The 21849-nt window shown below is 39.6% G+C and overlaps 2 protein-coding genes across 2 annotated transcripts in view; both read left to right on the top strand.

The window, feature by feature from the left end:
- Positions 1-7613, top strand: part of LOC134866347 (junctophilin-1-like) — a 34325-nt gene extending 26712 nt beyond the window's left edge. The window contains exon 7 of the mRNA XM_063886461.1: positions 981-7613. The gene's annotated coding sequence lies outside the window, so the exon portion shown is untranslated. The remainder of the gene's footprint in view (positions 1-980) is intronic.
- On the top strand, positions 2027-20533 carry LOC134865965 (zinc finger protein 35-like). Its single transcript, XM_063885836.1, has 3 exons — positions 2027-2150; positions 13147-13310; positions 18141-20533. Exons 1-3 carry the CDS (start codon positions 2027-2029, stop codon positions 18747-18749), a joined length of 897 nt encoding a protein of 298 aa, XP_063741906.1. The 3' UTR covers positions 18750-20533.
- Positions 20534-21849: the final 1316 nt, after the last annotated feature.

The following is a 21849-nucleotide window of genomic DNA, read 5'->3' as shown; positions in this document are numbered from 1 at the left end:
GATGTTTAACTTTTGTTTTTGATGTGATATTGCTACTTTATAAGCCAGATGACATGCTGGTGTTTACCGTTTAGGTTAGAAAAGGTTAAGACACAAATGATTTATTTGAATCCTTCCCTTACACTTTTGCAGTTTTGTTTTAACTGTTGTGTGAAGAGTGGTTCAGTAATAATGTATTTCTGTCATTTAGCGTGTTATTTTTCTATTGGATTTTGGAATATTGCAGAAAATAAGTTCTTTGCTCAACACACGTGTATGGTGCAGGATAGTCTTGACATATTAACACCACTTTAATCATTTTAGGCTGCGCATCCCCTCTGCTAAGCTAAAGGCTACTAATATATGTCGTGATGACATTCACCAGTGGGGGTATTTACTGATGTATTTTATGTTGTAGAACGTAACATAAAAATTGTGTAAGCTTGTGTTAACCATCGGCCTTATTTCAGGCATTTCACCAAAAACATGTTTAAAAACTGCTGACTGTTGAAAAGGGAACAGAAGTGCTAGAAGGCTAACTTGTGTCTAGGTTTTAGGAGTTATTCCTGCACTACTGTATTGCTCTTACTATATCGCCATGTATGTACATTGCTTCAGCATATCGTCAGAAGCTTGACCGGCCCTACATAGTCACCTCAAAGTTAAGCTATGATTGGACTATCTTATTTTAGGGTGGATTTAGCGAGTAATTGACTGACTCCATTACAGCGTATATTTGAAAAGAAATTAAAAATAATCTTAATTTATAGTATTCAATGTTTTAAACCAATTTGAATGCATGGTTCGTTACACTTTCCCTCCTACCCCTCATAAACCTGTGTACAACAGTTATTTTGTCAGGCCTGATTGAAATGATTTGACATGCTTATATGCTACTTATATATAAATAAATTACCCTAGCTTTAATATCTTATGTGCATAGTTGCAGTGCGTCATTCAATAACATGTATCCCTAATCCCAACTCTTCTGACCCCTGCAGTGGACTCATCCAAACGCCCAAGTCGCTAACTCTCCATCAGCCAGAGGGGCCTTTTACAAAAATGGTCGCCCCTCAGAACGGCAGACTCGGGCAAAACGGAGGACTGAAAATAGACGAGTGAAGGTGGAAAAGACGTGGGGGGGACACATGGAGGCGAGAGAGAGAGGAAAAAGCAGAGAGAAAGAAAGATGAAACCTCCAGTACCGTCACCCCCCCACCCCCAACCCCCCCACCCCCCCTCTCTGGATGGACTGAATGTCTTTGGTGCTCGAGTCCAACTTGATTGGACTGGCGATGATTTGTGACTCCACTTAGAGTGCAGTGAAAGCTGAGGCAAGCACTCACTGGTTACGGAAAAAAAAGGGCCCCTGAGCCCCCCAACTATGGATTCTCTAGCAGGCTTAGAAATAACAGGAGGCCTGGAGAGTGGCGTGAAAGTGAGTGAGCGTCAGGCCTGGCATCACTAAATGCCGAGGTGTGTGTGTGTGCTCGTCTGTCTGTAACTCCTTTTCCATCCAACTGTTCAGCAAAATTTGGAAGTTTTTTGAAATGCTGCAAATAAAAAGTTTGTACGTCGTCCAGATGAGTTCAAGAGAATTTGTTTGCTCATCCAAAAAAACAGAGCGAGTTACGGTGTAATTAATGCCATGTTGCCCGTAGGTCGTGCTTTTAATCAATTTAACTACCATCAGATACTTCCGGATGGACAATATTTAGAACAGATTGTTGAAATCAGAAAGCCAATTTGGAACTATAGTGCACTTTAATTGAACTCTTCACCAGAGCCTTCATTTTTGATTCAGTCAAAGCTGCCAAACTAGCTTCAAGTGAGCATGGAGAAGTTGTTGCGATGGAGGAGGAACTTTTGTTGAACTTCTGCTCTTACATAAAAATCCACACAAAAGTCTTTGGATGGTAACCAAGCTGGTGGATATCTCAGTGTATTTCACACGTGTCTGCTTCTGCTTTGTGTGTGTGTGTGGGCATGTGTGTGAGTTTTTGTGTGCCTGCGTGGGTGTATGTGTTTCGACTGGGTATGTACAGAGATGCACTTTGAGCTGATGGAAGCCGACAGCTGCCTTACTATTTTACAGAGTGACGTGGTGGTGGGTGAGGAGGGCCCAGGCAGGAATGTGAAGCGCTTGGCTGAATCTCCTCTGGCCATGTCCTGTGAGAGGGGCTCTATTTCTATCAGTCTGTCAATCGATCTGTTCATATCTGTTTTTATCTGTTTCCGTGGGGCCTGCCTGATGTTTTATATTCATTTTAGTTTTCCTATATATATAAATATATATACATCAGAAAATCAGACAGAGGGGTATAACATTTGTAAAACGTTACCAGCCTGATTCTCTGCAATTTTGCAAACCCTATTTCTCCATAGTGCAATGAATACTCGCAAGAGTCTTTAAATGAACGGATGAAAGACTCCTCTTGACAAGATCTTCACTAAATGTTTATGTATATTTTATTAATGTTCCCTCATTACCATCAAGCATCATTACTATTGACTCATATAATCCTTATGATTAAACATGGTGAATGGTAGCTGTATAGCACCATATCGGATTTACTTTAAAGAGGCCCCTTGTTTTTCGGGTTTTTCCACCCTCAATAGTGTGTTCTATAGGTTTTTATGCATGTAAATGGTCTGCAAAGGCTAAAATCCCTGTGTTCCCTCCAGGGGGAGTCCCCCCCCCCTGCCTGAAACACCTCCATCTAACTCCTTTGTTTACTTTCGTAACATAATGACATCATTAGGTAACACTCGGCTAGCACTCCAAGACATTGTATGTGATAGGCTAAGGGGCGAGATATTTCCAAAACATCTCTAAGAGGTTGACGAATCACAACAGAGCCAACCAGCTAACCAATCAGAGCAGACTGGGCTCTGGTTTCAGACAGAGGGTGAAAAGAGGTGCTGCAGCACAGGCAGTATGAGAAACATAAAGAGGTTTTTGAACATTGAAGCATGGAGACGTGTCCTGCTGGAGACACTACACACTGATATGAACCTGAACATCAGCACAGTTTGGCCCCTGTAATGATGCCCAGATTCATAGATTTAGAACTTTGAATGTAAAATTTCCTGTTGGTGTTTGTAGTCTGCTGTGGTTTAAATCAGGACAGATGGAGGGACAGATACATAACATATGTAATTCTTCCTGACACTACAGAGGGCAAGGCGGAATGTGTCCCATAATTCCAACATGTCATCATGTGCTGCAGCTCATACTCTTTTTTTGTTAGACTTTGTTTTATGTAACATACGCTCAGATCCCTCTACAGGGAAAGGTGCAGCTGTTTCTTTTATTATTTGACAATTATGTTCAAATCATTTTTAGGAAAATCTTTTGAAAGGATTTTACAGTTTCTACAGAATGAATATGGTGTGGGTGCGTCTGTCACTCACAGTGGTCATTATGCAGTATAACATTTTAACTAGTGCAAAGACGTAGGAATTTAATATCAGAGACTCATGATAACATTATTAAATCAGCCCTTTGAAGGATGAAGGTTAGGTTTTTTTCCATTACAGTTTATATGCCATAGAGCATATTATTTATTTATTCATATATTTATGTAAAAATATGCAGCTTTTACCGATAAAATAATGTTTGCTAACGGAGCTGAATTAGTAGGTGTCTAATATTTCATGTATTTTAATCACTGATTCTATCATGATACCTGTTCTTGGTAACAAGGGCCTCATTAATCATTCTCAGATATCGTTAAATATTCAATATATTACATCAACAATCTAAAATGTCGACATGTCTATACGCTTTATTTTATGGGTTTGTTAAAGTTATAACTTCTTACCAGGGAACTTTTAGTGAAATAATGGGTAAATTAAGTGCTTGAAAAACTCTTGTTTGGGATGGTTTTATTACCTACATTTTGCATTCAGTGATAACCATAACAAGATCTTTATTTTTGCGTAATTAATTGCGATCAGATTTTTGGTCAAATTATTTACATTCTGTATTTTATTTAGCAGATTAGAGATACGATAACAGTATTTTAATTTGTAATTGTTATCTCTGGCCATGCTATAATCCTGTAAATGTATGAAAAATAAGATCCGTAGTAGCCGAGTGCGAGGTTAGCTTTCATTTTGTTTGGCGTCTGCATTTCTCAACAGTGAGGGCTTTGAGATCATTATGAGTTATGTTTTTCATGTTTTTAATTTATTCAAAGCTGCTGGTGTGTGATTGGTGGTTTGCCCTTGGAAATCATCCACTTCTAACACGCATGACACTGCGCCAAAAACATATTTATATATTTTGATGAAGATAATTTATTTGAACTCTTAATTAAGTTTACTTTTGGAGAAAAATCATCGTCTTAAATCTATTTCCGCCCTGATAAAATGTTCTTGTTAGGATGTGATTGTAGTGCTGAGTTTAGCATGCAGATATCAGCTGGTTTTGTTTGGTTAGAACGGACGTCAGAGTAGAATATATTCTATAAATTGTGTGTAAATTGGATTCACAGTTTGGAATGGATTGCAGAAGGTAAAGTCAGTGTGTTATTTGCAGTATGGAGCTTGTTTAACTCTTTATTTAAAAAGCTGCATTCCCATTGGTTGAGCACATCAGAAATGCGTCTTGTTCATTCCAGCACTGGGAGTTTAGTGCTGTCCACCATCTTTAATATTTGATAATAACACAGATGCTCAGAAAAATAAATAGTAAATAATGAGGGTACATCTACCACCCTGTACCGAAAGATCAGCCAAGTGAGAACAACTATTGATTTATTTTATATTACGTACTAGTAGGAGATAGGAAATGTGTTACTATACACATAGCGTCCCTGGTGGTCTTTCCAAAATATATGAGACTGATGTCACAGCAGTAAAAAAAAAAGTGTAATTTTTGGGGGAAATATGTGGATAAAAGAGTGTTAGCTTAAATAGGCCGTTAAATTGTTCTTTAACGCAGGGTGGACCGTCGACAAAGCAATACATTTTACACGAGGTCTTAAATATGTGACATAGTTCGTATTTTCACTAAATAAGTGGAGCTTTTGTAAATCTCAATTTCCTTTCATGTGTATTTAATATTTAGATTTTCGGTTCCCAGTTTCAGGGTCTGAGATATCCGCGTTGACAGCTTTTTATTCAGGCGGGTTTCCACTTTGCAGTGACTTATCACCAGGAAGAGACACTTTTTAAAATAATAAATTAAATGAAAAGCCATTGAGTGGGAAATAGCCTATAGATATTACAAATCACATGTGTTCAATGAAATGTATTATAAAGATTTTATAAAGGTATTGTTTTTGGTGGGGAAAGGGTTACAGTAGATGGAAGAAACAGAGTTCTGAGATAATGTGCGTAGTGAGCAGATATGGTGTAGTGTTGTGACTGTAGGCTTCTGGTGGAGCTTCTTGAAGATCACCTGAACTTTACAGGGGAAAATAATCAACATGATGGCATAGAGTGGTGCAGTGATGACGTATATTTATTGAAGCCAACCTGGAAGTTAGCATCAAAAGAACTCCCTCAGCAAAAGGGAAGGGAAATTGGATTTTGGAGAATGCAGAAACTAGGATCTTCGGCAAGCACATTTATGACACATATTTTATTCAGCAGGATAATCTTCACATAAAACCTCAATTTTATAATTTTGACATTTAAATGCAATCGGAAGAAGTGAAAAGCTTACGCTAAGCTATAAAGGAACTACATCATGACCACATGTCCGCGAGTTACCACTGCTAAGCTAAAGGTGGCTAATGTTCTGCGTTTTGATGTCAAGTAGTCTTTTTTTTAAGTCACTTGTCACGGCTTCTTTATGATTTTTGAAGCGTAAATGCAATTGCCAGAAGTAAACGCTAACGTCAGGCTAAAAACAAGCTAAGGTCGTGTCACCAGCGGTTACATGCTGCTATTCTGACATACCTCTACTCCGACATTTTTTCCATTTTTGGAGAGGCGGCACTTTACTTTTTTTTCAAACATTCTGCCATTCTGACATGGTGCGTTGTGTCTGCATAGCTCCACTTAAGTGGGAGGATTCGGAGCTGTAGTTGACACTGTCAGACACGCAGGGCCCCCCTCCTCCCTCATGGATGCTCCTGATAGCCCTCCCGAATCCACCGCCACTGCTCCTCCAAGTCTCTCTATCGTCATCCCATCAGCTCCGGTCTACAGCTCCGCAGAATTGGGAGCAGCCTCGATGGCTTGCATAGCTTTAACTTTCTTTGAGCGACTCCCTTGCAGATCGGATGCAGGGCGATCGGACAACAACGAAATTGAGTGCCAACCAGTCAGTGCATCCATTACAACAATAGGCTATATTATATTATACAAAATAAACTGAATATGTTAAAAATGTATATGTTAAAAAGACACACAAAAAAAAGTGAAAGAAAGACGATGCCCCGACGCTCCTGGGTAGACTGTCGGAATGGCGGTACTAAAATTGTGTCGTAATAGGGGCATGTCGGAATAGAGGGTGCACTCCGTCACCAGCGCTAGGCTAAAGATTGCTAGGTATGATGAAGTTTAGTAAACAAGTGTTGTTTTAATCACACATAGAAACTTAGGACATTCACCTCTGGGGTATTTACTGACATATTTTATGTCGCAGAAACAAAAGCGTTGACTGGAAGTGGTAAAATGCTAACTAATTTTCGGTTTCTATAACTCATTCTTGCACCACTCTATTAAAGCACACAGTTAGCATGCAGCTAGATGGAAGTCTGATCTCAAATCTGCATTAGACCCACTCTCCAGCAAAAACCTTAAACACATCATGATAATCTTCCTAATAACAACTGTAGATGTACTATGCTGTCTCATAGTGTTAATTTGTAGGCAATTAATTCATTATTATAATGAATTAATTGTGTTTAGTACATTTTGTGATGTAGATACATTTTCACAAACCAAAACAACTCTTATGCTTTTTGATTTGAGTAGACGCAACAAACGCACCTAAAAACTGAGACGTGGGTGATATTTATTTAGGTTTTACTTCCTTTGCTGGAGTTTGGGAGTTGTTCAGTTCAAAGCAGACTAACATCATGCTTCACTCAGGTCTGATCTTAGGGAAGTTTGTTAGAGAAAGACACAGAAGGAATGGTCAGATGAAATGTTTCTGAGGGGAACAGGGAAGAGAAAGTGAGAGTCTCGTTGTATCAGGAATGTTTTTGTAGGCTAGACTATAATTGGCCACAAATTTGAAATTGAACCCGGGTTATTCGTTGCATGAGAGCAGTCACTGTGGAGCTGTTTTTAAGCTGCTCTGTGAAATAGGTGTTGACAAATCAAGGAGGAGCATTTTAAAGTGCGTATGTGTGTGTATGGAATGAGCTCCAACATCTATTTGTACATTATGACCCCAACAGGACAATCTCTTACATTTCATTTTTGTCTCTGTATAGATTTTTACATCACTGTATATTGTGTTTGGTTTCTAAGGCATTTTGAGAGCCTTTTTTCTAACACTGTATGCCTGTATTTTGATTTGTTTGGCTTTGAATGCACCTATCATCTCGGCTGCTGCTGGTGATACGGTGCACATATTATTATTATCACTTATTTTACTTGACAACATTTTTGTTTGTTGTTTGGCAGTTGTTTCTATGGAGATACATTAAAAAAAGAGGGTTTACATTTTACTTCATGTGTTTGTTTGTTCTTTGAGATTCATTTTACGAGTGGCAAGGAGTTCATGATCGCTTTCATCACGGCGGTGAAATGTAATACATATTTGTAATCCCTATGATAACAGTGTGACGGTGTTATGCAGTGCAGTGACATAATGACAGGGGCATTCCCTGTTGCTTAAGCCTGCAGCGCTCTATTCCATTAGGGATGCTCAAACTAAAAAAATAACTAAAGTGTGAAAGTTGGCTCGGCTCTCCGAGACAGGAATAGTTGTGGTGGCTGACAGCTGCTGGCCTGCCCGGAGACTGCAGCAACACACAGTGGCTGCAGAGACACAGGGAGTTACCATGCTAATGTTCTGTTGGTAAAACATGCACAGTTCGTCCAATTCTTCTTTTTTCACAGGAAAGGTCACCCAATGGTGAAACTACAGAGGTTAAATGGTGGAAGTGGCATTATTTCATTTACAGTGGCAAGAAAAAGAATGGGAACTCTTCGAATATCCTTGTTTTATGCCAATTTTGTAGGTCATTAATTGTGATCTGATATTCATCTAAGTCAGAATTAAACACAAAGTGCTTGAGCTTATAACATACAAAGATTTATAATATCTTAATTTTTTATTGAACTCACCAATTAAACATTCAAACCCTTCGGAAGTTGCATCTTGTGAGTAGAAAAATGTAAACGTTGGTGTTATGTTTATATGTCAAACTAGCTTTAATCGTGTTGCACTGATTAAACAGTCAGCCTTTGTTAAGGTCTAGGGGTTAACATACTCTTTCATAAGTACACAGTGAATTTTTGAAATGGACAAGAACAAAACAATAATTTGTGTGCTTTTAGTTCAAATGGATTGTGTCCGTCTACAATTGTAAATTAGCTGAATATCAGATTAAATTTAATGACCAATTCAAGCATAAAACCAGGACATTTCAAAGGGTTCAGACGTTTTCTTGCCGCTATTTATAAAGTTGCAACAGAAATGACTTTGATATATCGGCTTCTCGACAGTATAGACTGCAGATTTGAAAAGCTATAAATACACTATTGATTGAAAGAGAATGTGGTATAACATCTCTCTAACATCACTTAATTACAATAACCAAATGATAAAGAAAATAGTCACATTTTCTGAATTTACTGGAGTTAAAACCGTGATTGAGTCAAGTGATTGACAGAGTTTCTCACATCACTGGGGTTGAGATCATTCAGAACTTCTTTATTAGTTCTTCAGCTAAAGTGGCATCGCCAGTGAAAAAAGGCAAGCAATAATAAAGAGTAAGCTAACACATTTAATATAGAGAACAAAATCTCTAATTAGTAATAGAATAACAATAAAGGCAAATAAGTACACAAACATGACATAAAAATTATTAGCAGCAGTTTAAAGAAAGAAAACATAAGTAACATATTAAGCTGTTGAGATAAATGTATGGTTCTACATGAAAGTGATTATTGCACAGTACAATTGCAAAAGAAGTGTTTATATTGCTCATGGCAGGTCTTTATGTTTTTTTGGGTTGTGCAACCATTAGCCAATAACCAACCGAGGTAACCCCGCCCACCTTATCACCTGAATCTCCACCTAGAGCACCATTGTGTTTTTTTAACCCAATCACTCCTCAGAGGGGCGTGGCCAGCAGCAGCTCATTAGCATTTAAAGCTACACACACAGAATCAGCACTTTTGGAACAGGGCTGAAACAGAGGGGTTTATGGGACAACCATCTGTTTGGTGTTTCAGCCAATCAGAGACATGTTCTGTATACAGTATATCTGAGACCTGGAATATATTGTTGGAACAGAGTATGATAGGGGACCTTTAATTTTTGTCTCGTTACTTGAGTATTTATGAAATCCTGTCAATGCAAGGGGTCCCTGAGCATCAGAGAGCATCGCGGCCACAGATTTGTGAGTGTCCCTCTGCTCCTGTCAGAGGGAGAACTTCAGGTTCTTCAGTTTGGGACTTTCAGTATTTCAGGATGAGACACACCAAGGTCAAGTGCTATCGGTTTCAGGATGCCACCGGCATGTAAACGAGAGACAGTGTCAAACCTCAGACACCCCCCCGATGCACACACCCTCTCATATTTCACAGGTCATCACTTCTCTGCAGCGGGATAGCTCAGCCGTTAACATTGGCATCTGTTTTCACCGAGCAGAGAGCGGGTCCAACATCAAGAACCACCGCTCACTCTGGAGCAACAGGCTTTATTATTCTTTCACAAGTTCTAAAACTCGCTAAACATTTCCAATTTGTTTATGAGGTTCTCTTTGTCAAAGCTAAATTCTAAAACTATACTTTCATGTCATTTAGAAAGAGAGGAAAACACTCTTAATGGGTAAAAGTCATCCAATGCGCGTCAGAGGGGTAATTATTAAGTATTTGGAAATAGTATGATATAAATATACAAAAAAAGTTCTTCTTTTCTTTCTTTACAATAATTATTGAGATAATATTTAACGTGCATTCATGTATTTGTCTGTATTATTATCAGTGGAGGAAGAAGTATTCAGATGCTATACATTATTTTCAAAATATTTCATTACAAGTAAAAGCCCTGCATTCAAAAGCTTAATGGTGTACAATTGAAAAAGTATTCATCAAAATGTACTTAAAGTATAAAAAGCTAAAGTAATCATTGTGCCAAAAAAATTGCCTTTATGTGTGTATATATATATATTTATATATTTGACATTTCTAGATAATATTGGTGCATCAATTAGCATATAACTGCTGTAGACAAACACATTTCGGATTTACTTTTTGTATAATACTTAAATAATTTGACTCTTTTGTGACTCAAAGAGTCAGTCCACTAATTTGATGCATTTTGTTATAAGTAACTAAAGCTGTCTAATAAATGTAGTGGAGTAAAATTACATTATTTATGTTTGAATGTAGTGGAGTAGAAGTATAAAGTAGCAGAACATGTACCTCAAAATTGTACTTAAGTACAGTGCTTGGGTAAATGCACTTCCCAAATCTGAATCTTATATATTAGCATGTTTTATGTTTATTTATTTCTTAATCCGCTGTTCTATATCTTATTTCTCTTAATGTTTATTCACTTGTATAAAGCACTTTGAATTGCCTTTTGTTGAAAGCATAAACTGTATATAAAAAGGTGCTACTGTATATAATATACTTACCATTAATTACACCCTCCGATACAGTAGGGGGCGGTATACATCTCACAAGTTGGTTGTGCTCAGTCAATGAACCCGAAGAAGAAGAAGACAGTTTAGAAATGATGTTCAAAAATAACAGTAGATAAATTAGGAAAGGGAGAAGCACTACAGATTCAATAATATGTTTAGAAGATGAGATAAGGAAGGCTCAGGTTAACAAAGAGACTGTGGTGGCAATATTTTTGGATGTTGAGAAAGCGTATGATATGTTATGGGTTGAGGGTCTTTTAATCAAGATGCACACATTAGGGATTGAAGGAAATATGTTTAATTGGGTTCTGGATTTTTTAAACAATAGGAGTATTCAGGTTAAAATGGGCCCAGACATTTCTAAAAGGATTGTTGTAGAAAATGATACCCCTCAAGGCAGTGTGGTAAGCCCATTGATTTTTAATATCATGATCAACGATATTTTTTCAAAAGTACAGCCTGGAATTGGTAGATCTTTATTTGCAGATGATAGCAATTTATGGAAAAGAGGGAAGAATGTTAAGCATATTGTGAAGAAACTGCAGGAATCAATAACACAAGTGGAGGTGTGGGGGAAAAGTGGGGATTTAGGTTCTCTATGGAGAAGTCTAAAACTATGTTCTTTACGAGAAAGAAAATAGATGAAGAGATAAAGGTGAGGCTTTATGATAAGAATGTGGAGAGGGTTAAGAGTTTTACATTTCTGGGGGTGTTTTTTGATGAAAGAATGATTTGGAGGGTCCATGTAACAAAAGTTTTAGACAAGTGCAAAAAAGTTCTGAATATTATGAGATGCCTATCTGGAATGGAATGGGGGGCAAATGCTGCTTCATTAAAGCAAATATAAGTATATTTGATAAGATCTAGGATGGAGTATGGAAGTGTTGTATATGGGTCTGCGTCTAAGTCAGTTTTGTCTGAGTTGGATGTAATTCAAACAAAAGCACTTAGGATATGTTTAGGAGCTGTGAGAACATCCCCAGTATGCGCATTGCAAGTTGAAGCAGGAGAGATGCCACTTTGGTTAAGGAGAAAGCAGCTACTGGCTAATTACTGGGTTAATTTGATGGGACAGAGGGAAGATCATCCAGTTAGAGTGGCGATTCAAGCAAGCTGGGAGAGGGGGGTAGCAAAGCTGTCAAGCTTTGGATGGACAGGGGAGGTAATGGCACAGGAGCTGTTAATAAAAAATCAAATTTTTTGTCCAGCTGTTTTATGGCCTCAGATACCTCTCTGGCAATTGGATGTATCTAAGGTGGATGTAGGATTGCTTGAAGTTAAAACTAAGAACAATGAAGCGGATATGGTATTTGAGTTTCAGTGTTATGTGAGAGAACATTATGGGGATCATCTTCTAATGTTTACTGATGGGTCAAAAGATCAAGAAACTGAAGCAACAGGAGCGGCTTTTATTGTTCAAAGATTAAAGTTAGAGTCATCTAAGAGGACATCAGATTTTTTGCATGTGTTTACTATTGAGCTATATGCTATTGTAATGGCAATACAGTGGACTGAGCATCTTGTAAATCAAAAGGTATTGATTTGTAGTGATTCTGTTTCAGCCATCACTAGTATTGGGATAGGGACAGCGAAGAGCCATCAGGATCTTATATATGAGATCCTGATGGAAATTAGAAATGTGGCTGTGAGAGGAGTGGTGATCTCTCTGATGTGGGTCCCAGTCCATACTGGAATCTCAGGAAATGAGAAAGCTGATAAATTAGCTAAAGCAGCTGTAAAAAAGGATAATGTGGAGGTAACATTACATCTGTCTAAGGCTGAGGGGAAATGTCTTGTGTGGAGGGGGATCATGATCCAGTGGCAACAATTATGGGAGAGAGAGACTAAAGGAAGACATTTGTTCTCATTGAATGGAAGAGTGAGTGAGGCAACTAAACCTTGTGGAGGGATGAGAAGGAAGGGTCAGGTTACTATTGCTAGAATGAGAATTGGTCATACATTATTGAATAGTACTCTTTTTATCATAGGTAAACATCAAGATGGAATGTGTGATGAATGTCAACAACCCGAGACAGTGCCTCATGTGCTTATACATTGTAGGAGATACAGCAGGGAAAGGAAGGAGTTACCGGAGACATTGAGAGAATTGGGTCTAGAAGAGATTGCAGTTAAAGGCATTTTACATTTGGGATCAAGTGGGAGGGGAAGGTGTTGTTTTTTAAAGTATTTATCAGACACTGGACTAATTAAAAGAATATGAAGAGATGACTTAAATTATCCTGAAGGTGGCAGCAATGCAACAATTTGGATGCCAGCTGCCATAAAAAACCCACCAAAGAAGAAGAAGAACAGTAGATAAACTCCGTTTAATGTTTAGTTATCCTCTAAACTGTGCTCTGAACAGCATTTAACATTTTAGTGTTGGGCAGTGTAAAGGAGTTCGTGCAGCAGCGGCTCCCTGCAGCGGTGGAGGACATCCTCAGTGACCTGGAGACAGCCCTCACTGAGTATGAAGAAGAGAGGCAGTCCCGCCGCCAGCTGCTGGAGACGGCTCCTAAAGGCGAGAAGAGCGGCAGACAGCAGGTGGGTGCAGTCTGTAGCACATCACTGAGTACTGCTGCACTGAGGCATGATCAACTAAACTGTGCATTAGCCTGTTAGCTCAAGCTAACAGAACGCCCCCCTCCACTGCGGTCAAGCTAGCATGTCTATCAGGCTGTGAACCACCGAGCGTCAGTCAGACAGTTATTAAAGCAGAATAATACAAATGTTTGGAGTTTTAATGGCTTTGTATACTGCAGGATAGCTTGTGAATTTACTCTAGGTGTAACTAAAGTCCGATGTAAGGGTTGATTGCATTTCACATAATTTATCCAAATCTATAAAGTAACTAAAGGTGTTAAATAAATGTAAAACCCGAATGAAATAAAACCTACACTGTCATACGCATTGTAATTGTTTAACAGATGGCAAGCATAGATAAACCATTTCTACAAGAGGTTTGCTGAAAATCCCCAATATAATTCTGTTTAAAATATCCAGGACTGATTTAAATAGAATTCCAAAGCATTTTATTAAAGCCTAGGCCGGTGGTTCCCAATATGTTTGTGTCGTGATCCCCTTGAGCTGGTCTCCATTCTATAAGAACCCCCCCACCCATCTGTGATTATTTTCCTACATGCTTACTCGTGTTAAACCCTTTGTAATCACATTTAAACCAACTGCTCCTTAGATGAAAATCACTGGTATGACTCACCCAACAATACAAATGCATTTTAATTTGACATTTACACTTATTGTCAGTGAAAGTAACAATATTAAGACTCACTTCTAGCAATTTCAATTTTGATGGTTCTGGGGGCGGGACACCAGGCTTATGAACATTTATTTTAAAATGTTTTTTTGTGTGGATACTGTATATTGCGGTCCAGTGGCGGGCCGTGCATTTCACACCTAGGCCTTCAGTGATGTCCTACACAGTCCTACCTGAATTATTCCACCTCTTAATACCATCATTATGACACCATGCCTCTAGACACTATACATTTAGACAGAAACGCAGTATAACCGGGCATTGCATCACCTTAACATAGTCAAGTACAACAGAGTTATATTAATATTTCCGAAGCATTTATAATCAATACATCAGCATTTACAGTTAACTTAATTAATCAGATTATCTGACAAACCGCTCTTGACACCTGTGTCTGTCACATAACGCAGAACAAGTGCCAGCTGTGCTACATTACCCACATCTGACGTCTCGTCCACCATAACAGCGACAAAGGAGGCTTTTTTAATCTTCATTTTGATCTCTTCTCCCATCACTTCAGCAATAGCATAAATCAGGTCGTTTTGTATTTTGCCTGACGTCCCAGTAAACATGTTGTTTGTGTACAGTTGGTAATGCAAATCTGTGTTGTTCTCAGCAAGAAAAGAAAGAAGCTCCACGTAGTTTCCTCTGTTTCTGGACTCGGCGCTTTCATCGTGTCCCATAAATGAAAGTTCCTGTTTACCCAAAAACAGGACACAATCAATCAGTCTTTCAATATTTCCCTATTTTTGTTCACCCTTTCGTTGTGGAGCTCCGTTTCCCTGCGCACTTGTTCGTTGAGCTGTAGATCCACTCGGGTGTCCCCAAAGGTTTTCAAAAGCACCAGTGCTTCCAAGTGCCCAGCTGTGCTTTGGTGTCTCGTTGCTGCCTTGGTTAGACAACTCAAGTTTGCAAATTTAGTGTGGCTCCAAACACCAAATCGATCAGTTGCAAATACCAGGCATTCCCGGCAGTACAATTTGCAGTGCCTCTCGGAGGCTGTGAGCCAGGGGTACCGCTCGTAGTTTCCCTGCTGTGCTAGGCTCGCTAGCGTTGGAGTTGGTCGTTCCCTTTTCAAGATGTGTAGCTTTACTTGAAAAGTTCGTTTTGAAAATGGCGTTGTAATTATATCTTCGACCAAATTGATCTCTTCTCCTCCTTCAGCCATTGTGGGTTGAAAAAAATAGCTTGTAGAAATCTACACAAATTAGCTCGCTCAAGTTCTAGTTCTGTTTGCTAGCTTTGCCCATAGACTGTATGGCTCTGCCTACTGCCTAGCTCTGCCTCTCAATAGCCTCGTTGCACGGTAACCGTAAATTCTACTTCTGCTGTTACTGTATGCGCTTCTAAACTTCCGGTGTGATATCGGTGAACGTCAAACATGGCGAGTTTCTACACTAGATGCCTGCAGGATCTCCCAAACATTTCCATCTCAGATGTCCACCGACTTGTTCGGATGGGCAGTTCTACACCGAAGAGCAAACGTGATAAGGGATACAAAATGTACCTATCCAGTTATATCGACAATTATGAAGGTAAGTTGTAACTATGGCACAATATTATTGTAGCTACATAGCTAACATTAGCGCTTACATAGTGATATTACTGTGGTAATAGCTTTACTTACTTTTATAATTTAACGTGGTCTTTGCTCGACTTTTCAATGTTCAATGTCCAAAATCCTCCGACGCAAGGCTTCGTTGTCCTCAACCAAGTCACTTGCTCGTATCACCGTTTGTGGCAACACCGAGTAGTCGTGGTCAGTAGCTACAGCCGCGATTTCCATCTCGTTGTCAGAGACATCGGGACTCTCCACATCTGGCCGCGGGCGCCTCTCCCAAACACTCGGTCTAGGTGCCGATAACTCAAACCCGTTCCAAGAAAACAGAACAGGGACTGATCCCTTTTGGAGTTTTCTTAGTCCCCCGGCTGTCACGACAAAATCTGTGCTTTTAAAGTGCCTACTGCAGACCTTTGAATGTTTCGTCGGACTGAAATTATCCCTTCGGATTCTCCTCAGCCACTCGGCCCGTACCGCCGGGTCAACGGGAAATGAATGAAAGGAAAGTAGCTTATTGTACCTCGAAGAATTCGTACACTGAGGTACACAACAGTGCAGTGCCGATGTCCCCACCCTTTGAAAGGTCAGTCGTCTTTCTTTTATTGTGAACACACTCATTGTACACTTCTAAATAGTAAAAGCCGGTTACCGGTATCCAGCTGTCAAACGCTATCATAACACGGAAGTGTTCGACCGGAAGTTTAGACGCGCCTACAAGTAACAGCGGAAGTAGAATTTACGGTTACCGTGCAAGGAGGCTATAGTGCGTATCCAATCAGAAGATGTGCACGTGCTAACGTTAGCGTACGCCTGCTAGCTGGCCCGTTGTCGCCACCTCGAAATCTGATTGGTTAACGCCACATTTTTGTTTGCGTTCACTTTAAGCTACAGCCGCCCGCACTGTTGATTCTGAAGGCCTAAGGGCAGATTTGTTTGACCCTAGCAACACATTATGGCTGAAATATGATTGGATAAAAGCTCTAACATAAAGGCCAGCCCTCCAAATCTCGTTCTGAGGCTGGAAGCAGCGCAGCCAAGACGAACGCTATAAAATGAAGAGAATAGACTATGGGGAATAATTTAATACGTATTTGTGCAAAAAATATATCAAAATTAAATTTATATTCTGATGATGTTTAGGCCAGCAGAGAAGGCCTTGCTGGCCCTGACGGCCCACCACTGTTGCGGTCCATAATCTTTCTACGTACCCCCTGCAATCCCCTCAAATACCCATAGGGGTCAGTGTACCCCTGTTTAAAAAAAAAAGCATATTTCAAATCAACGCAATTTATAGTGCTTTACAAAAAAAAAAAAGAATTAAGTCAATTATAGAATGATTATTTAAATTAATTTAAAAACAGTTGTTAAAAAAAACAAGAGCATAAAACTAAATGTTTTAAAAAAGCTAAAAGAGAACAAGAGTATAACAAGTATAAAAAAACAAGAATAATAATGACAGTGCAGTTCTGTATATGAATTATTATTTGATTAAATTAAAAGCAGCGGCATAAAGAAAAGTCCAGTCTGGATTTAAAAGTAGTCAGAGTAGCAGCGGACCTGCAGGATTCTGGGAGTTTGTTCCAGATATCCGAGCATAATAACTGAACGCTGCTTCTCCATGTTTAGTTCTGACTCAGAGGGCAGAAAGCAGACCCGTCCCAGAGGACCTGAGAGAGCAGCAGTATTTTTAAATAAATTCTCTGACAGACAGGAAGCCAGTGTAGAGATCTCAGAACTGGATTCAGACAGGGAGAAAGAATTCAGATTCTTTACTTTACTAGTAAAAGTACTGATATCACACTGTAAAAATACGAAATTTCAATTATAATTACCCTATCAAGAATTATACTGCTATTACTAAGAAAGTGTTTTAAGAACGACAAAATGTACTTTAAGTATTAGGAGTAAAAGTACTCATTGCTCAAAATATATTTAAATATTTTAACATTCTTTAAAGCAAAAGCAGCACATTTTCACATTTAAGAAGCTGGAACTGTGAAATATTTTTGAACAAAAAACTATTTTTCTGTTATTAGAAAAAAATGGTTTACTTACTTTAATATGATGTTGGATGGTTCAATTTATACCGAATAGTCATAAAACAAAAAGTATTGTGTGTCAAAATCTGAATTTATACTAGTCAATAAATCTGCAAAATAAATGTAGTGAAGTGAAAAGTACAATATTTGCTTACAAAATGTAGTTGAGTAGAAGTATGAAGTAAAATAAAATGAAAATACTTGGGTAAAGTACAAGTACTCAAATGGCTACACATAGCAACTGCACATATTTTATTTCTGTAGGTATACCTATATTTGAACCATTTTCGATGTAAATATTGCTATGTTTTTAATGTTTATATATGCACCATAAACACAGGACAAATTCTTCATATGTGTTTACCTACTTGGCAATAAACCTGTTTCTGATTTCTGATACCTGGAGTGATGTGGTTCACTTTGTTAGTGTTAGATAAACATAATTGTGTGTCTGTATTTCAGTGTTGTCTGAAGAGCATCAGGTGGTGATAAAGGCGTAGCAGGAGTGGCCGGAGCTGGAGCAGCGTCCAATCAAAGAGGAGCAGGAAGAGATCAGAGAGCTCCATCTCACTGCTGTCTTTGAGAAAAGTGAGGATGAGGAAGAGAAAGCTCCAGTATCACAGCCTCATCAGAAACACACAGAGGAGGAAAGAGAGGTGGACCAGATGAGGAGAGAAACTGATGGAGAAGACTGTGGAGGATTAGAGCCAAACCCCGTCTCAGTATCTGGTTTTAAAAGTTTCCAAGCTGCGACTGAAGACAATGGGGAGGATTCGAAGGACATTCCAAATTCAATGACAAATGAAGTTGCTGTAGGTGATACGGGATGTCACAGCGGCAGTAAATCTTTCACCTGCTCAAAATGCGGGAAGAGATTTGGCCAGAAGCACCACCTCCAGTCACACATGAGGTGCCACACAGGAGAGAAACCCTTCAGCTGCTCCCTTTGTGGGAAAAGGTTTACCCAGAAAGGGAATCTGACGCAACATCTGACGGTCCACACAAGAGAGAAACCATGTAGCTGTCCTGTCTGTGGGGAAGGATTCTCACAGAGAGGAAATCTGACACAACACATGACCGTACACACGAGGGAGAAACTGTGTAGGTGAGGGATGGGTTGGGGTGGAATAGTCAGTTTAATGAAAGGCCCTGGAAGTACCTCAGTGGCCGTCATGATAAGAGCTGATTCTCTAGATCAGGGGTAGGCAAACTTTTTGGCTCAAGGGCCACATTGTGTTTTGGAAATTGACAGGCGGGCCGGGCCGGGCCACTATACAACAACATTTAAATAATTGCAATTACATGTAAAACCTTATTTCTTAAAAAGGAAAGAAAACAACTCACCATTTAGTTGTTCATTAAATTCTAATGGGAGCAGTGTCGTTGGTCCCCCTTCTTTGCAAGTGCATCAAAGTTGGGTGTCATTTTACTTGTGGCAATTCGCAGTATAGCTCCCAAGTGTTCATCAGTGAGCTGAGCTCTGTGACGGGATTTGTTGAGGTTCATCACACTGAAGGTCTGCTCACACACATAGGTCGAGCCAAATAACACCATTATCCTCTGCGCCACCTGTCGGATGTTTGGAAACTTTGTCTCGTTCAGTGAGGCATAAAACTCATCCAGTTTAACAGAGTTGAACTTCTCCTTTAAGACAGAGTCACACTGCAGGTCAATGAGCTCCTACTGCAGCTCCTCTGGTGCTGTTTCGTAGTCCAGGGACGGGATATGACACCAGCTGAAGTAACTTCTCGATTTTTTCAAAATCAGAGAATCGACGGCAGAATTCTGCGTGAAAGGTCGTCCAATGATTTGCCATATTTACTTGCATGCATGGGCCTCTTCGAGCGTCGCCAATGTGGGGAGATGTGTGAATGATTTCTGTGTGATTTGTCTTGAAAATAAAGTCGATCTGGCTTTGAAGGCTTTCACATTTGAGTACATGTCATGCTCAAATTGATCCTTCCCTTGTAGCTTCACGTTCAACTCATTTAAGTGTGCCAACACGTCCACTGCGAACGCAAAGTCACAAAGCCAGTCTGCGTTGCGCAGCTCAGGAAAATCATCAGCTTTCTCCGCCAACTCAAAAAATGATCCGATCTCTTCTCTGAGCTCCCACACTCTCTGGCACACTTTCCCCAAACTTAGCCACCGGACATTTGAGTGGTACAGTAAATCCTGGTGGTCAGCATCGGTTTCCTCAATGAATTTAATGAATTGGCGATGAGTAAGGCCCCTCGCTTGGATGGAGTTCACGAGTTGTACGACTACCTTCACTACATGATCAAAACGCAAAACTGTCTTGCACAGGGATTCGTGATGGATAATACAGTGTAGGAAAATTATTCCAACCCAGGCCTTTCTTCTCACACTTTGTCCTGAATTCTTTTTAGCAATCCAGCGTTTTTCCCCGTTAAATTTGGCGATCCATCTGTCGTGACATTCACGAGTTTACTCCAAGGTAGCCTCAGTCTCTCGAATAACCCCAGACACACTGGCACTCAAGTCCACTCCTTGCATTGTGCCCTTGATGGACTCCATGGCTAGAAATTCCTCCGTGATTTCAAATTGGTCATTAATCCCTCTGATAAAGATTAAGACTTGAGCTGTGTCTTTTATATCACTACTCTCGTCCAGGGCTAAGTAATAGCACTCAAAAGACTCCGCTTTCTTGTTTAACCCACTGGCCAAGTCATCGTCCATTAGCTCTACACGGCGAGTGACTGTTCTGCGCAACAGACTGAGGTTTTCAAATTTGCTTGTGATCTCCGGACATAGAATACCGGCACAGTCTCTATCATGCAGTCCTTCAGAAGCTCTCCTTCAGAGAGGGGGCTTGCTTGCTTTTGCTAACTTGTATGCTAGTACATAACTTGCCTTTTTGCATGATTCCTGAATAGTGGACTGTCGCGTAAAAATGCTCTGCTGAGCCTGTAAACTAGCACCCAACTTCGAGGCAGTAGTGGCCCTGTCTTGAGCTGACAGTTGCTAGCATAGTTAGCATGCCTGGTGGAAAAGTGGCGGCTGATGTTGTATTCCTTGAGTACATATTCTCTTTACAGATCAAACATACGGCCTTTGATCGAACTTCAGTGAAGAAATATTTTGTCGTCCAGTCTTTGTTGAAAACCCGACAGTCGATGTCAACTTTTCGTTTCTTTTGACTGCTCATTTTGTCAATGTGCTCATCTTGGGTATCAGTGCAGTGGAGAGAGAAATGATTGACTGTCTGTAATAGGGGGTTGTACGTGTAGTGCGCTATCTAGTGGTCTCAACCATAAACTCGTCTATTGCAGGAAAAATATAGCGAGCAGCCTATAACCTAATTAGACATTTTCTTTCCTAAATGCTCGCGGCCCGGATTAAAGTGCGTGGCGGGCCGGATCCATCGGGCCAACTTCCTTTAGGAAACACTGGACATTCCTTTATGAAAGGAAAGGAGAAAATGCTGTCCCACTATTTTTTTACCGCAACTTTTACCATGACACAACATTCCACCGTTCACGGAAACAACCGACGGAGAAATGCGTATCATGAAAGTTACGGTGCTTATTAAGCAAATTAAAACTTTTACTGTAACTTGCTAAAGTGCTTTGTTTTGAACGGTCAGCTCTATATTAATCAAAAGGAGAAATATGAACGTTAGTTTTTAACTGAAATGATCAAATAAAGTCCACATTTCTCAGTGTTTACTGAGCTGTGTGGGGTTTCTGAAACTTTTAAAAACGTGTTTGAATGTATATGTATATATATATATATTCTCTTACTTTAGTCCGCTTAAGGAAAACTGTTATTTTCTTCACAGCAGACGCACATTAATAACGTCCTTCATCATAAACACGTTGGATAGTGTAAGTGCAGTCGGATTTTAAGTCCTTTTGAATTCTCCTATCCAGTATTCCTTAACCACGTAACGTTTCACTCAGAGGTCAAGGAATAAAGCATAGGAGAAGACCATATAGCTGATTTTCGGATAATTCAACCGCAACCATGGACTAAGGGATTCTGAGAAGGCATGATGAGGACTAAACACTTGAATAAACTATACAAAGTGAAAGCAGCACAGCTAAATGGAGTTGGAACGCTCTTGGTTGAGGTATAAAGATATGCCAGCAGGTATATCCCATCAGTGTGATTTTGGATCCCTTCCTAAGTACAGACGCTCATCTTTCTGTCTATGCATTCACCATGTAAAGCGGCCTTGGTATCCTT

This window comes from Eleginops maclovinus, chromosome 6 (genome assembly GCF_036324505.1).
Source record: "Eleginops maclovinus isolate JMC-PN-2008 ecotype Puerto Natales chromosome 6, JC_Emac_rtc_rv5, whole genome shotgun sequence".
In the NCBI taxonomy this organism is placed as follows: Eukaryota; Metazoa; Chordata; class Actinopteri; order Perciformes; family Eleginopidae; genus Eleginops; species Eleginops maclovinus.
This window is presented reverse-complemented; position numbering and strand designations above follow the sequence as displayed.